Source organism: Chiloscyllium punctatum, unplaced genomic scaffold, assembly GCF_047496795.1.
Source record: "Chiloscyllium punctatum isolate Juve2018m unplaced genomic scaffold, sChiPun1.3 scaffold_644, whole genome shotgun sequence".
Lineage (NCBI taxonomy): Eukaryota > Metazoa > Chordata > Chondrichthyes > Orectolobiformes > Hemiscylliidae > Chiloscyllium > Chiloscyllium punctatum.
This window is the reverse complement of record NW_027310378.1, coordinates 1-16,933: the sequence shown is the minus strand read 5'-3', so window position 1 is coordinate 16,933 and position 16,933 is coordinate 1. Positions and strand designations below refer to the sequence as shown.

General features: G+C 52.7%; 1 protein-coding gene across 1 annotated transcript; it reads right to left on the bottom strand.

The window, feature by feature from the left end:
- Positions 1-10,995: 10,995 nt before the first annotated feature.
- Positions 10,996-14,591, bottom strand: LOC140473579 (uncharacterized). Its single transcript, XM_072567620.1, has 2 exons — positions 14,299-14,591; positions 10,996-13,022 (listed from the first exon to the last, which is right to left on the bottom strand). The coding sequence occupies exons 1-2, from the start codon at positions 14,589-14,591 to the stop codon at positions 11,330-11,332; spliced, it is 1,986 nt and encodes a 661-aa protein (XP_072423721.1). The 3' UTR covers positions 10,996-11,329.
- Between the last annotated feature and the right edge of the window lie 2,342 nt (positions 14,592-16,933).

Sequence of the window (16,933 nt, the reverse complement as noted above, 5' to 3'; positions counted from 1 at the left end):
GAAAGAGCTGTCTCTGCAGAGACCAGAGCCCTCAGATGGGAAGGTGAGCAGCCACAGGGATTCAAGCTGACTCAGTGTGGGGTGAATGTATTTAGACTGAGCTGGACGGGATAAGGGAATCCTGAACAAACTCGTGGATAGTCAGAAGGGTAAAGGGATCTTTGAGGTGGGATGCTTTGTTGCATGAGTTGAAGCCTGGAATCCCAGAGCCGGAAGGATGCTTAAAAAAATCCAGTGAGGGGAACTTGCAGAGGGTGGTGTTCCCGTGTATCTGCTGCCCCTGTTAGAGATTTTGACGTCTGAGTGTGGAGGTGATCAGGACAAGGAGGAGGATTTCAGAGTGAAGACAGTAACACTGGGATTCATGCTGCAGGTTTACGGGTACAAGCCAACTGAACTGAACAGGGACACAGACACATCAGGGGATGGTAATGAAACCTTGGCTCAATAGCAGCCCGCTCTGTTGTTTCCCATGGTTTCCGATTGACCTGGAGACCACCCAATGCAGAGTGTTCCAGCCTGGACTGTTAACATTCCCGCCCCTCGGATATTGTCTGAGATGCTGTGCTTTCCCAGCTCCACATCTACTGTCCCTGGCTTCCAGCATCTGCAGTCTCTGGCCCATGGAACCTGATCCTTATAAGAGACCTGTTGATCTAATTGTAATCAACTCTGCGATCCCACCTACCCCAATAACCTCTGGTCACCCTTTGGTAGGAAGGATGTTATTAAACTGGAAAGAGTGCAGAAGGAATTGGCAGTGATGTTGCCGGGACTCAATCGTCTGAGTTTTCGGGAGAGGTTGGACACGCTCGGACATCTTCTCTCTAGAACGTGAGTAACTGAGGGGGGAACCTTATGGAGGTATGTAAGATCATGAGAGGCATGGATCCACTCAGTCTTTTTCCCCAGGGTTGGGGAATCGAGGACAGGAGTGAATCAGGTTAAGGTTAGAGGGGAAAGAATAAAAAGGAACCTGAGGGAGCAATGTTTTTACCCAGAGGGTGGTACACAGATGGAATGAGCTGCCAGTGGAAGGGGCTGAGGCAGGTACATTAACAACATTTAAAAGGCATTTGGGCAAATACACTGATAGGGAAGGATTAGAAGGATACTGGCCACGTGCAGGGAATGGGGTTACCGTGGATGGACATTGTAGACTTGCCTCGGTGCTGGAACTCAATGAGTTTAACCTTTTGCCAGCACCTTCCCATTTACCGAGAATCTAACCAGTTCAGCTTCAACAACATGCTTTACTCATGCATAGTGTGGGTGTGGGGGGGGGAGGCGGGGGGGTGGGGAGTGGGTGTAGGGGGTGGGTGTATGGGAGTCACGTGTAGGTCAGACCAGTTAAGGACAGGAGGTTCCTTCCCTCAAAGGCATGAGGGAACCAGATAGGATTTTCCAACATTTGATGTTAGATTTGTGCTCATCGTTAGATTCTTGATTGCAGGTTTTTATTTGAACACAGATTCCACCATCTGCTGTAGCAGGAGTTGAACCCAGGTCCCAAGAACAGTAGCTGTGTCTCTGGATGAGCTGGTCTTCTGATCATGCCACTAAATCATCACCTCCCTCCTTCCAACAGCTCGTCTGTGTCAAATCAGACCAGGGTAAAGGGTTCTTTATTACATCGCTCCCCCCCTGAAATGGGGGAGAGCTGGGGTCTAAAGGAAACATCCCCTCTGCCTTGTTTCCATTCAGAAATAGTGTGGGAGCAGGTTACACACACACACTCACACACACTCACACACACACACACAGGAAGTGGTGGATGTAGGTGCAGTTCCAATGTGGAAAGGATGTGAATGGGAATGGTTTGGAGGGATATGGGCCAGGAGCAGGCAGCTGGGACTAGTCTAGTTTGGGGTTAGGGTTGGCATGGATTGGTGATCCGAAGGGTCTGTTTCTGTGCTGTATGACTCCAATCATGATCGGAGCGCCCTGTGCACTGTGACCCCAGTGTATCACAAAATGTCAGAGAGCAAGTCAGCATTTCAATGTCAGCAATTTCATTCCAACCTCTGAGAGAATGTCAGACCCCTCCAGCTAGTGGGATTTGGATTATCTGAGAGCGTGCACTCTGAAGTAGAAGGCAGTGAAACCGACTCTGAATCATATATTCATTGTGGGAGTTGCTGCAGATTCACATCTCCCCCTTTCAACACTGTGAAAGGGTTCTTGTAGTGCAGTGGTAGTGTCCCTACCTCTGATCCAGGCGGCCCAGGTTGGAGTCCTTCCTGCCCCAGGCATGTGTATTAACACATGTGAACACATTAACGAAACGTATTTTCGGTGCTGCATTGTGACTGTAACTGTGGCTGCTGTGTCAGGAGGGGTACAGTTGCAATGTGTAACGACTGGCTCCTGGCTCTTCCCTTCACCAGCTGCCTGTTAGTAATGTCTCTCACCTCCTAGACCCTGGCTAATGGATATTCCATAAAAGATCAGGTGAATATCCCAGTAGATGTTTCATTCCATTACAGGTGGCTCAGTGGTTAGACTGCTGCCTCACAGTGTCAGGGACCCAGGTTCGATCCCACCCTCGGGCAGACACATTCTCCCAGTGTCTGCTTGGGTTTCCTCCCACAATCCAAAGATGTGCAGGTTAGGGTGGATTGGCCATGGGGAATTGTCCCATAGAGTTCAGGGATGTGCAGGTTAGGGTGGATTGGCCATGGGGAATTGTCCCATAGAGTTCAGGGATGTACAGGTTAGGGTGGATTGGCCATGGGAAATTGTCCCATAGTGCCCAGGGATGTGCAGGTTAGGGTGGATTGGCCATGGGAAATTGTCCCATAGTGCCCAGGGATGTGCAGGTTAGGGTGGATTGGCCATGGGAAATTGTCCCATAGTGTCCAGGGATGTACAGGTTAGGGTGGATTGGCCATGGGGAATTGTCCCATAGAGTTCAGGGATGTGTAGGTAAGGGTGGATTGGCCATGGGAAATTGTCCCATAGTGTCCAGGGATGTGTAGGTTAGGGTGGATTGGCCATGGGGAATTGTCCCTTAGAGTCAAGGGATGTGTAGGTTAGGGTGGATTGGCCATGGGAAATTGTACCATAGTGTCCCACCGATGTGTAGGTTAGGGTGGATTGGCCATGGGGAATTGTCTCGTAGTGCCCAGGGATGAGTAGGTTAGGGTGGATTGGCCATTGGATATTGTCCCATAGTGCCCAGGGATGTGCAGGTTAGGGTGGATTGGCTTTGGGAAATTGTCCCATAGTGTCCCAGGGATGTGTAGGTTAGGATAGATTGCCATGGAAAATTGTCCCATAGTGTCCAGGGATGTGTAGGTTAGGATAGATTGCCATGGAAAATTATCCCATAATGCCCAGGAATATGCAGGTTAGGGTCGATTGGCCATGGGAAATTGTCCCATAGTGCCCAGGGACGTGCAGGTTAGGGTGGATTGGTCAAGGGAAATTGTCCCATAGTGTCCAGGGATGTGCAGGTTAGGGTGGATTGGCCATGGAAAATTGTCCCATAATGCCCAGGGATGTGCAGGTTAGGGTGGATTGGCCATGGGAATTTGTCCCATAGTGTGCAGGAATGTGCAGGTTAGGGTGGATTGGCCATGGGAAATTGTTCCATAGTACCTAGGGATGTGTAGGTTAGGGTGGATTGGCCATGAGAAATTGTCCCATAGTGTCCAGGGATGTGTAGGTTAGGGTGGATTGGTCATGGGAAATTGTCCCATAGTGCCCAGGGATGTGCAGGTTAGGGTGGATTGGCCATGGGAAATTGTCCCATAGTGTCCAGGGATGTGTAGGTTAGGGTGGATTGGCAATGGGAAATTGTCCCATAGTGTCCAGGGATGTGTCGGTTAGGGTGGATTGGCCATGGGAAATTGTCCCATAGTGCCCAGGGATGTGCAGGTTAGGGTGGATTGGCCATGGGAAATTGTTCCATAGTGCCGAGGGATGTGTAGGTTAGGGTGGATTGGCCATGAGAAATTGTCCCATAATGCTCAGGGATGTGCAGGTTAGGATGGATTGGCCATGGGAAATTGTCCCATAGTGCCGAGGGATGTGTAGGTTAGGGTGGATTGGCCATGAGAAATTGTCCCATAATGCTCAGGGATGTGCAGGTTAGGATGGATTGGCCATGGGAAATTGTCCCATAGTGTCCCAGGGATGTGTAGGTTAGGGTGGATTGGCCATGGGAAATTGTCCCATAGTGCCCAGGGATGTGCAGGTTAGGGTGGATTGGTCATGGGAAATTGTCCCATAGTGCCCAGGGATGTGCAGGTTAGGGTGGATTGGCCATGGGAAATTGTCCCATAGTGCCCAGGGATGTGCAGGTTAGGATGGATTGGCCATGGGAAATTGTCCCATAATGCTCAGGGATGTGCAGGTTAGGATGGATTGGCCATGGGAAATTGTCCCATAGTGCCCAGGGATGTGCAGGTTAGGGTGGATTGGCCATGGGAAATTGTCCCATAGTGCCCAGGGATGTGTAGGTTAGGGTGGATTGGCCATGGGAAATTGTCCCATAGTGCCCAGGGATGTGCAGGTTAGGGTGGATTGGTCATGGGAAATTGTCCCATAGTGCCCAGGGATGTGCAGGTTAGGGTGGATTGGCCATGGGAAATTGTCCCATAGTGCCCAGGGATGTGCAGGTTAGGATGGATTGGCCATGGGAAATTGTCCCATAATGCTCAGGGATGTGCAGGTTAGGATGGATTGGTCATGGGAAATTGTCCCATAGTGCCCAGGGATGTGCAGGTTAGGGTGGATTGGCCATGGGAAATTGTCCCATAATGCTCAGGGATGTGCAGGTTAGGATGGATTGGCCATGGTAAATGCTGGTGACAGGGTTAGGGTAGCGGGGTGGGTGTGGGCTGGATGCTCTTTGGAGGCCGAAGTTGGGACTGCAGATGCTGGAGATGAGAGTCTTGCTGGAAAAGCACAGCAGGTCAGGCAGCATCCGATGAGCAGGAAAATCGATGTTTCGGGCAAAAGCCCTTCATCAGGAGTAGATAGATTGAATGGCCTTTGTTCACACTGCAGAGATCGAATCCAGTGTGACTGCTGAACGCAATATTGATTCAAAGATCTCTCACACTGATGACAAACTGACTTTATCGAAAGAGGTAAAAACAATGACTGCAGATGCTGGAAACCAGACCCTGGATTAGTGGTGCTGGAAGAGCACAGCAGTTCAGGCAGCATCCAAGGAGCTTCGAAATCGACGTTTCGGGCAAAAGCCCTTCATCAGGAATAAAGGCAGTGAGCCTGAAGGGTGGAGAGATAAGCTAGAGGAGGGTGGGGGTGGGGAGAGAGTAGCATAGAGTACAATGGGTGAGTGGGGGAGGGGATGAAGGTGATAGGTCAAGGAGGAGAGGGTGGAGTGGATAGATGGAAAAGGAGATAGGCAGGTAGGACAAGTCCAGACAAGTCATGGGGACAGTGCTGAGCTGGAAGTTTGGAATTAGGGTGAGGTGGGGGAAGGAGAAATGAGGAAACTGTTGAAGTCCACATTGATGCCCTGGGGTTGAAATGTTCTGAGGCGGAAGATGAGGCGTTCTTCCTCCAGGCGTCTGGTGGTGAGGGAGCGGCGGTGAAGGAGGCCCAGGACCTCCATGTCCTCGGCAGAGTGGGAGGGAGAGTTGAAATGTTGGGCCACGGGGCGGTTTGGTTGATTGGTGCGGGTGTCCCAGAGATGTTCCCTAAAGCGCTCTGCTAGGAGGCGCCCAGTCTCCCCAATGTAGAGGAGACCACATCGGGAGCAACGGATACAATAAATGATATTAGTGGATGTGCAGGTAAACCTTTGATGGATGTGGAAGGCTCCTTTAGGGCCTTGGATAGAGGTGAGGGAGGAGGTGTGGGCGCAGGTTTTACAGTTCCTGCGGTGGCAGGGGAAAGTGCCAGAATGGGAGGGTGGGTTGTAGGGGGGTGTGGACCTGACCAGGTAGTCACGGAGGGAACGGTCTTTGCGGAAGGTGGAAAGGGGTGGGGGGGGAAATATATCCCTGGTGGTGGGGTCCGTTTGGAGGTGGCGGAAATGTCGGCGGATGATTTGGTTTATGCGAAGGTTGGTAGGGAGGAAGGTGAGCACCAGGGGCATTCTGTCCTTGTTACGGTTGGAGGGGTGGGGTCTGAGGGCGGAGGTGCGGGATGTGGACGAGATGCGTTGGAGGGCATCTTTAACCACGTGGGAAGGGAAGTTGCGGTCTCTAAAGAAGGAGGCCATCCGGTGTGTTCTGTGGTGGAACTGGTCCTCCTGGGAGCAGATACGGCGGAGGCGGAGAAATTGGGAATACGGGATGGCATTTTTGCAAGAGGTGGGATGGGAAGAGGTGTAATCCAGGTAGCTGTGGGAGTCGGTGGGTTTGTAAATAATGTCAGTGTCAAGTCAGTCGTCATTAATGGAGATAGAGAGGTCCAGGAAGGGGAGGGAGGTGTCAGAGATTGTCCAGGTAAATTTAAGGTCAGGGTGGAATGTGTTGGTGAAGTTGATGAATTGCTCAACCTCCTCGCGGGAGCACGAGGTGGCACCAATGCAGTCATCAATGTAGCGGAGGAAGAGGTGGGGAGTGGTGCCGGTGTAATTACGGAAGATCAACTGCTCTACGAAGCCAACAAAGAGACAGGCATAGCTGGGGCCCATACGTGTGCCCATGGCTACGCCTTTGGTCTGGAGGAAGTGGGAGGATTCAAAGGAGAAGTTGTTAAGGGTGAGGACCAGTTCGGCCAAATGAATGAGAGTGTTGGTGGAAGGGTACTGTTGGGGCGTGGAGAGGAAGAAATGGAGGGCTTGGAGGCCCTGGTCATGGCGGATGGAGGTGTAGAGGGATTGGATATCCATGGTGAAGATGAGGCATTGGGGGCCAGGGAAACGGAAGTCTTGGAGGAGGTGGAGGGCGTGGGTGGTGTCTCGAACGTATGTGGGGAGTTCCTGGACTAGGGGGGATAGGACAGTGTCGAGGTAGGTAGAGATGAGTTCAGTGGGGCAGGAGCATGCTGAGACAATGGGTCGGCCAGGGTGGTCAGGCTTGTGGACCTTGGGAAGGAGGTAGAACCGGGCAGTGTGGGGTTCACGGACTATGAGGTTGGAAGCTGTGGCTGGGAGATCTCCTGAGGTGATGAGGTTCTGTATGGTCCGGGAGATGATGGTTTGGTGATGGGGGGTGGGGTCATGGTCGAGGGGGCAGTAGGAAGAGGTGTCCTCGAGTTGGCGTTTGGCTTCAGCGGTGTAGAGGTCAGTGCGCCAGACTACCACTGCGCCCCCTTTATCCGCTGGCTTGATGGTGAGGTTGGGATTGGAGCAGAGGGATTGGAGGGCTGCGCGTTGTGAGGGTGAGAGGTTGGAGTGGGGGAGGGAGGTAGACAGGTTGAGGCGGTTAATGTCCCGGCGGCAGTTGGAAATGAAGAGGTCGAGGGCAGGTAATAGGCCTCATGTGGAGACTGAGTGTTGGTGCAGTGTGTTCCCGCTCCCTGGGTCGTGTCAGCACCACGGACAGCACCTTACACTCTGTTTGTAGGTCGCGTTTATCAACTCAGGGCTTCACCTCGTATATTGGGTAGTCTCCCTGGCTCTGAGGTTGAAGTCCTGGCTCTGGGTCCCACTCCGATAGCTAAGGGAAGGTGATTATCTATCTGTAAACCCCCTCCAGCACAGGCCAGGGGAACAGGAGGGTGACAGGTTCCTGCTCAGACAATATCAGGTCAGGATGTTGCAGCTCCCAGTACAGAGGAGCAAGGATCGCTGGGATTCAGTGCTGGCCTTTATCCTTTATAGGAATGTCTTCGAACCAGAGGGCACCATGTACAAGCAACTCTCTCCCAGGACTGTTTGTTAGGCATCGTCATGAGGCAGGCTTCCTTTAAGTTTAAAACAGTAGAGGAAATTTTACTTTCAGTTTAATAGTGGAGAGAGAGCCTTCCTATTCTCTAACCCTGTGCTGCCCTTGTCCTGGGAGAGTTTCACAGGGATAGTGATGAGGAATCTTACATTCAGACTAAAATTGTAGAGGGAGCTTTACTCTGTATCCAACCCCGTGCTGTCCCCGTCATGGGAGTGTTTGATGGGAGATAGTGTTGAGGGAGCTTTACTCTGTATCTAACCCCGTGCTGTCCCTGTCCCTGGGAGTGTTTGATGATGGGGACAGTGTAGAGGGAGCTTTACTCTGTATCTAACCCTGTGCTGTCCCTGTCCTGGGATTGTTTGATGGGAGACAGTGTAGAGAGAGCTTTACTCTGTATCTAACCCCGTGCTGTCCCTGTCCCTGGGATTGTTTGATGGGGAGACAGTGTTGAGGAAGCTTTACTCTGTATCTAACCCCGTGCTGTCCCTGTCCCTGGGAGTGTTTGATGACGGGGACAGTGTTGAGGGAGCTTTACTCTGTATCTAACCCCGTGCTGTCCCTGTCCTGGGAGTGATTGATGGCAGACAGCGTAGAGAGAGCTTTACTCTGTATCTAACCCTGTGCTGTCCCTGTCCTGGGAGTGTTTGATGGGGGGGACAGTGTTGAGGGAGCTTTACTCTGTATCTAACCCTGTGCTGTCCCTGTCCTGGGAGTGTTTGATGGGGGGGACAGTGTTGAGGGAGCTTTACTCTGTATCTAACCCCATGCTGTCCCAGTCCTGGGAGTGATTGATGGGAGACAGTGTAGAGGGAGCTTTACTCTGTATCTAACCCTGTGCTGTCCGTGTCCCTGGGAGTGTTTGATGGGAGACAATGTTGAGGGAGCTTTACTCTGTATCTAACCCTGTGCTATCCCTGTCCCTGGGAGTGTGTGATGGAGGGACAGTGTAGAGGGAGCTGTACTCTGTATCTAACCCCGTGCTGTCCCTGTCCTGGGGGTGTTTGATGGGGGACAATGTAGATGGAGCTTTACCCTGTATCTAACCCTGTGCTGTCCCTGTCCCTGGGAGTGTTTGATGGGAGACAGTGTAGAGGGAGCTTTACTCTGTATCTAACCCCATGCTGTCCCTGTCCTGGGAGTGATTGATGGGAGACAGTGTAGAGGGAGCTTTACTCTGTATCTAACCCTGTGCTGTCCGTGTCCCTGGGAGTGTTTGATGGGAGACAGTGTAGAGGGAGCTTTACTCTGTATCTAACCCCATGCTGTCCCTGTCCTGGGGGTGTTTGATGGGGGACAATGTAGATGGAGCTTTACCCTGTATCTAACCCTGTGCTGTCCCTGTCCCTGGGAGTGTTTGATGGGAGACAGTGTAGAGGGAGCTTTACTCTGTATCTAACCCTGTGCTGTCCGTGTCCCTGGGAGTGTTTGATGGGAGACAGTGTAGAGGGAGCTTTACTTTGTATCTAACCCCGTGCTGTCCGTGTCCCTGGGAGTGTGTGATGGAGGGACAGTGTAGAGGGAGCTTTACTCTGTATCTAACCCCGTGCTGTCCCTGTCCTGGTAGTGTTTGATGGGAGACAATGTAGAGGGAGCTTTACTCTGTATCTAACCCTGTGCTGTCCCTGTCCTGGTAGTGTTTGATGGGGAACAGTGTAGAGGGAGCTTTACTCTGTATCTAACCCCGTGCTGTCCCTGTCCCTGGGAAGGTTTGATGGGGGACAGTGTAGAGGGAGCTTTACTCTGTATCTAACCCTGTGCTGTTCCTGTCCCTGGGAAGGTTTGATGGGGAACAGTGTAGAGGGAGCTTTACTCTGTATCTAACCCTGTGCTGTCCCTGTCCCTGGGAAGGTTTGATGGGGACAGTCTAGAGGGAGCTTTACTCTGTATCTAACCCTGTGCTGTCCCTGTCCCTGGGAAGGTTTGATGGGGAACAGTGTAGAGGGAGCTTTACTCTGTATCTAACCCCGTGCTGTCCCTGTCCTGGGAGTGTTTGATGGGGGGACAGTGTAGAGGGAGCTTTACTCTGTATCTAACCCCATGCTGTCCCTGTCCCTGGGAAGGTTTGATGGGGAACAGTGTAGAGGGATCTTTACTCTGTATCTAACCCCATGCTGTCCCTGTCCCTGGGAAGGTTTGATGGGGACAATCTAGAGGGAGCTTTACTCTATATCTAACCCCGTGCTGTCCCTGGCAGTGTTTGATGGGGAACAGTGTAGAAGGAGCTTTAATGTCAGTTTGAATGAGTAGAAGAGGTCTGAGAGGCTGCTGAAGCGTTAGGGATGGGGTTAGTTGGCAGATGATAGGTCTCGTATAAACGGGATAGAAAAGGAATTTCAAACCTGTGAAACATTGAATTGCTAATGATCCAAGAAATGTCGGCTGGTGGTCAGACCGAGGTAAACACAATGACTGCAGATGCTGGAAACCAGACCCTGGATTAGTGGTGCTGGAAGAGCACAGCAGTTCAGGCAGCATCCAAGGAGCTTCGAAATCGACGTTTCGGGCAAAAGCCCTTCATCAGGAATAAAGGCAGTGAGCCTGAAGGGTGGAGAGATAAGCTAGAGGAGGGTGGGGGTGGGGAGAAAGTAGCATAGAGTACAATGGGTGAGTGGGGGAGGGGATGAAGGTGATAGGTCAAGGAGGAGAGGGTGGAGTGGATAGATGGAAAAGGAGATAGGCAGGTCGGACAAGTCCGGACAAGTCATGGGGACGGTGCTGAGCTGGAAGTTTGGAACTAGGGTGAGGTGGGGGAAGGGGAAATGAGGAAACTGTTGAAGTCCACATTGATGCCCTGGGGTTGAAGTGTTCCGAGGCAGAAGATGAGGCGTTCTTCCTCTAGGCGTCTGGTGGTGAGGGAGCGGCGGTGAAGGAGGCCCAGGACCTTCATGTCCTCGGCAGAGTGGGAGGGGGAGTTGAAATGTTGGGCCACGGGGCGGTGTGGTTGATTGGGGCGGGTGTCCCGGAGATGTTAGCTGCTCCTGCAGTTCCTTTCTATTTCCCTCACTGTCTGCTCCCCTCACTGTAAACTAATCCTGAAAGTCTGAGCCTGGACACACACACAGACACACAGCTCCCAGGGACAGAGTTCAAAGTGAATTTAATTGGATATCGCCTGGAACCGCCCTATCAGCAGAATCCAGGAAAGTGAGCTACATTCTGAGCAGAAAGCTCTCCCCTCCCCTCCCCCCTCAAGAAATCTGAAACACACATTCCTGATCGGCAGGAAGCAGGTTAAATCCATAAGAAACCTGACTGACAAGTAGGTCCTCAGGGAGAAAATGTTCCCAACCGCTGAATGTTCAAAGAGCTGCATTTTAATGACGCCAGTTTTTGGATTGGTCCAGAGCTGGGAGTGCTGCATTGTGCACTCAGACCCCGGTCAGAGGCTGTGCCTCGGTGCCATCAGCCCAGAGTAGGTCCGAGGATGGTCAGACAGTCCAATTGGGACAGACAGATACACACACACACACCCTGTGGGGTCTCAGGTGGAGCGTCTCGTTGGACTGATCTCGACTTCAGTCTGCAACCCAGGTTAACGGGGAGAAAATCTCCTCATTAATAATAGTCTCTCCAACAGGGGGCTGCTGGGTGGGGGGGGTGTTACTGGGTGCGGTGTTCCTTGTGGGTGGGGTGTTCCTGGTTGGGGTGTTCCTTGTGGGTGGGGTGTTCCTGGTTGCGGTGTTCCTTGTGGGTGGGGTGTTCCTGGTTGCGGTGTTCCATGTGGGTGGGGTGTTCCTGGTTGCGGTGTTCCTTGTGGGTGGGGTGTTCCTGGTTGGGGTGTTCTGTGTGGGTGGGGTGTTCCTGGTTGCGGTGTTCCTTGTGGGTGGGGTGATCCTGGTTGGGGTGTTCCTTGTGGGTGGGGTGTTCCTGGTTGGGGTGTTCTGTGTGGGTGGGGTGTTCCTGGTTGCGGTGTTCCGTGTGGGTGGGGTGGTCCTGGTTGGGGTGTTCCTTGTGAGTGGGGTGTTCCTGGTTGGGGTGTTCCGTGTGGGTGGGGTGTTTGGGGTTGTGGTGTTCCTTGTGGGTGGGGTGTTCCTGGTTGGGGTGTTCCGTGTGGGTGGGGTGTTCCGTGTGGGTGGGGTGTTCCTGGTTGCGGTGTTCCTTGTGCGTGGGGTGTTCCTGGTTGGGGTGTTCCTTGTGGGTGGGGTGTTCCTGGTTGGGGTGTTCCTTGTGGGTGGGGTGTTCCTGGTTGGGGTGTTCCGTGTGGGTGGGGTGTTCCTGGTTGCGGTGTTCCTTGTGGGTGGGGTGTTCCTGGTTGGGGTGTTCCTTGTGGGTGGGGTGTTCCTGGTTGCGGTGTTCCTTGTGGGTGGGGTGTTCCTGGTTGGGGTGTTCCGTGTGGGTGGGGTGTTCCTGGTTGCGGTGTTCCTTGTGGGTGGGGTGTTCCTGGTTGGGGTGTTCCTTGTGGGTGGGGTGTTCCTGGTTGCGGTGTTCCTTGTGGGTGGGGTGTTCCTGGTTGGGGTGTTCCGTGTGGGTGGCGTGTTCCTGGTTGGGGTGTTCCGTGTGGGTGGGGTGTTCCTGGTTGGGGTGTTCCGTGTGGGTGGGGTGTTCCTGGTTGCGGTGTTCCTTGTGGGTGGGGTGTTCCTGGTTGGGGTGTTCCGTGTGGGTGGCGTGTTCCTGGTTGGGGTGTTCCGTGTGGGTGGGGTGTTCCTGGTTGCGGTGTTCCTTGTGGGTGGGGTGTTCCTGGTTGCGGTGTTCCGTGTGGGTGGGGTGTTCCTGGTTGGGGTGTTCCGTGTGGGTGGGGTGTTCCTGGTTGGGGTGTTCCTTGTGGGTGGGGTGTTCCTGGTTGGGGTGTTCCTTGTGGGTGGGGTGTCCCTGGTTGCGGTGTTCCATGTGGGTGGGGTGTTCCTGGTTGCGGTGTTCCTTGTGGGTGGGGTGTTCCTGGTTGCGGTGTTCCATGTGGGTGGGGTGTTCCTGGTTGGGGTGTTCCTTGTGGGTGGGGTGTTCCTGGTTGCGGTGTTCCGTGTGGGTGGGGTGTTCCTGGTTGCGGTGTTCCTTGTGGTTGGGGTGTTCCTGGTTGGGGTGTTCCTTGTGGGTGGGGTGTTCCTGGTTGCGGTGTTCCGTGTGGGTGGGGTGTTCCTGGTTGCGGTGTTCCTTGTGGTTGGGGTGTTGCTGGTTTGCTCAGAGATGGAGAATGGGCCTTGACAAAGCGTTAACCTGTCAGATTCAGCACCTGTCAGCTGTCGGAATGTCACCCCCGTGTCAGCAAGAAACCTGCAGCAAGGAACAAACATCCAGAGAGGATTTAAACACAAGGCAAACATCCCCAGTCCCCTACATCATGGCAGAGCGACTCTCCCTTCCCCACTGACACAGACAACTTTACAGTGTCTCACACACACACACACACACACACTCACACACACATCCTCACATACTCTCATATAGACATACACACACACACACACATCCTCACACATACACACACATCCTCACACATACAGACATACTCTCATATAGACACACACACTCACATAGACACGCACAACCTCACATACTCTCTCTCACACACACACTGTCAGTCACACAGACACGTACACACACAGACACACACAAACTCACACACCTTCACACACAGAGAAACTCACATTAGTACAGATACTCAGAGACACACAGAAAAGAAAGCAGTGACAGGCACTCAGAGACACACTGACTCGCAGGTAACATATAAACATACACAACAGTGACTTACACACAGAGACACATACACAAACAGACATTTACAGAGACACACAGATATTCACTGACAAAGAGGTACAGATACAGATTCTCAGAGACACGCATAGACAATCGCACAAAAACATACGCGCACACACCTATACATCACACACACAGGTGCAGACATGCACAGATACAGACATACAGATACTCGCTCACAGAGACACACAAACACACTCACAGGCACACTCAGAGAGACACAGATACACAGAAACGGGTGCTCAGAGACAGACACACTCAAATATACACAAACACTCCCACAGGTGCAGACACGCATGGAGATAGACACACAGAAACTCACAGACAGATTCTCAGAGGCAGATGCAGACTCTCAGAGACACACACCCCGTCAGATAGTCACACAGGTACACACTCTCACAGTCAGAATCACCCAGAAATGTTCACAGAGACAGACACACAAAACAGTTGATTATCGATGTAGAGAGAATGGTCTTCCCCATCTCAAACGCTGTAAATCCTCCAGTCCAGAACACAATTATTCAGGAACACTTGGTATCCATAAATGTTTTGAACAGAGCCTTGTAACATTGTAGATTCTCTGGCAGCAGGAGCAGGCAGAGGTATAGGTACAGGGAAATGTTACAAACACTGGCCTGTAATCGCACTGCCTGAATGGTTCAGGTGTGTCCCATTCACCACCTTGTGGTTGAACATTACGGGACCATCCAGGAACATTCAGGATGCCAGGCACTGACTCTGAGGTTGTGCTGGGACTAGGGGCACCTTACCCTGCTGAGAAGGTAACAGTCACAGTTCGATCATCTCCTCCTCCTCTGGTTGTTCAGTCAGGTAGCTGGCCAGGTCCCTGAGGAAGTTAAAGACGGCTCTCCACTTGGTAATGTACCAGATCTTGTAGATAACCTCAAGCATCAGGACCACGAACAGCAAGACGAGGAAGCACAGGAACACCCGATCAGCACACAGGATCACCCTGTGCTTGAAGCTCTGGTTTTCAGGGCCATGACAAGGCTCGGACTTATCCTCCCTTTGAGATTCCTCAGACTCCTCAGAAACGGGGTCTTCCACGTTCCCTTTCTTTTCCATTGGCCTGACGCCCCTCCCGATCCTGAGCTGAGCTTTAACCTGGCAGCGGGCTACCTCTCGGATTCCCAGCAGGAAGGGCAGGGGATTGACTGGGAGCTGATCCTATATACACTGCACAGAGTCAGCACGTTTAAAGCCAGCTTAAAGTTATTAACCAGGATCATCCTCACAGGCCCTACCCTCCTCAGGAGGGTGGAGGGGGCGGGGGAGGGAGGAGAGCGGGAGCCGGAACTGTTGGTGTAGCGCCAGGTTGTTGTTGTAGTGAAGTGTGTGTGTTTTCTTTTATAATGGCTGGTTGTTGCAATAGGTAAACACAATGACTGCAGATGCTGGAAACCAGATTCTGGATTAGTGGTGCTGGAAGAGCACAGCAGTTCAGGCAGCATCCAAGGAGCTTTGAAATCGACGTTTCGGGCAAAAGCCCTTCATCAGGAATAAAGGCAGTGAGCCTGAAGGGTGGAGAGATAAGCTAGAGGAGGGTGGGGGGTGGGGAGAGTGTAGCATAGAGTACAATGGGTGAGTGGGGGAGGAGATGAAGGTGATAGGTCAGGGAGGAGAGGGTGGAGTGGATAGGTGGAAAAGGAGATAGGCAGGTAGGACAAGTCCAGACAAGTCATGGGGACGGTGCTGAGCTGGAAGTTTGAAACGAGGATGAGGTGGGGGAAGGGGAAATGAGGAAGCTGTTGAAGTCCACATTGATGCCCTGGGATTGAAGTGTTCCGAGGCGGAAGATGAGGCGTTCTTCCTCCAGGCGTCTGGTGGTGAGGAGAGCGGCGGTGAAGGAGGCCCAGGACCTCCATGTCCTCGGCAGAGTGGGAGGGGGGAGTGAAATGTTGGGCCACGGGGCGGTGTGGTTGATTGGTGCAGGTGTCCCGGAGATGTTCCCTAAAGCGGTCTGCTAGGAGGCATCCAGTCTCCCAATGTAGAGGAGACCACATCGGGAGCAACGGATACAATAAATGATATTAGTGGATGTGCAGGTAAAACTGTGATGGATGTGGAAGGCTCCTTTAGGGCCTTGGATAGAGGTGAGGGAGGAGGTGTGGGCACAGGTTTTACAGTTCCTGCGGTGGCAGGGGAAGGTGCCAGGATGGGAGGGTGGGTGCTCTTCCAGCACCACTAATCCAAAATCTGGTTGTTGTAATGCCAGGTTGTTGCTGTAATGCTGGGTTGTTGTTGTCATAGTGAGGGTGATTTCCCAATGTTGTGTTATTGTTGTTGCAGAAGGTGGTTACCTCAATGCAGGGTTGTTGCTGTAGCGGATGTGTTTAATTCAGTGCTGGCTGGTTACCCAATGCAGGGTTGTTGTTAGTGCAGTGCCAGGTTGTTGTTGTTTTAGTGAGTGTGTTTACCTCAATGCAAAGTTGTTGTTTCTGTAGCAGTGCCAGGTGGTGAATACAATGCAGGGCTGTTATTGTTGTAGTGAGGGTGGTTACCCCAAAGCAACAGGTTGTTGTTGTGCCCCTCCCGCTGTAATGCAGGGTGTGGTTTACTCCACATGCAGCGGGTTGTTGTTGCACCTGCCTCTCTACTGCAGGGTAGGGGTACCCCAATCAGCAGGTTGTTATACCCCTCCCTCTCTATTGCTAGGTGGGGGTACCCCAATGCTGTGTGTCATTGTGTTGTACCCTCCCTCTCTAATGATGGCTGGAGAATACTCAAATGCAGTGGGTTGTTGTTATACCATCCGTCTCTAATGCAGGGTGGGAGGTACACCAATGCAGCGGGTTGTCATTGTACCCTAGTCTCTAATGAGGGTGGGGGATACCTCCAATGCGGGGTTGTTGTTGCACCTCCCTCTCTAATGCAGAGTGGGGGGTACCCCAAAGCAGCAGGTTGTTGTAGTACCCTCCGTCTCTAATCTAAGGTGTGGGTTACCTCAAGCGCGGGTTGTTGTTGTACCCTCCCTAATGCAGGGTGGGGGGTTACATCATACAGCTGGTGGTTGTTGTACCTTCCCTCTCTAATGCTGGGTGGGGGGAATCCCAATGCCGCGGGTTGTTGTTGCAGCACCGTCAACCAACCGCCGCCGCGGTTTGAATTGTGACGGTTGGGTCTCCGGGACGGACCAATGAGGACGGGCGGAGGGAGGACACGTGACACGGCGGCAGCCAATCGGGAGGGAGCGTGAACCCGCGGCGGGAATGCGGCGGGTTTGAAGACAACCTGACGCGAAAATAAGACCCTTCTTCTGAGTAACCGGCGACAAGATTAATAACACCGGGGACAGGACCGGGGACCGGGGACCGGGGACCGGGGACCGAGAGGGAGGGTAACTAAACAGTACACCGGAACCTGACCGTCAGTGACAACACATCACCCGCCCACCGCCCGAGGAGAAC

Excerpts from the sequence above, each read along its gene's own strand:
- LOC140473579 (XM_072567620.1), bottom strand. The coding sequence starts at position 14,591 with ATGGAAAAGAAAGGGAACGTGGAAGACCCCGTTTCTGAGGAGTCTGAG. Across the intron at positions 13,023-14,298 it reads GAGGAGGAGATGATCGAACT|GTTTCTTGCTGACACGGGGG; the intron begins GTGACTGTTACC and ends TCCTTGCTGCAG.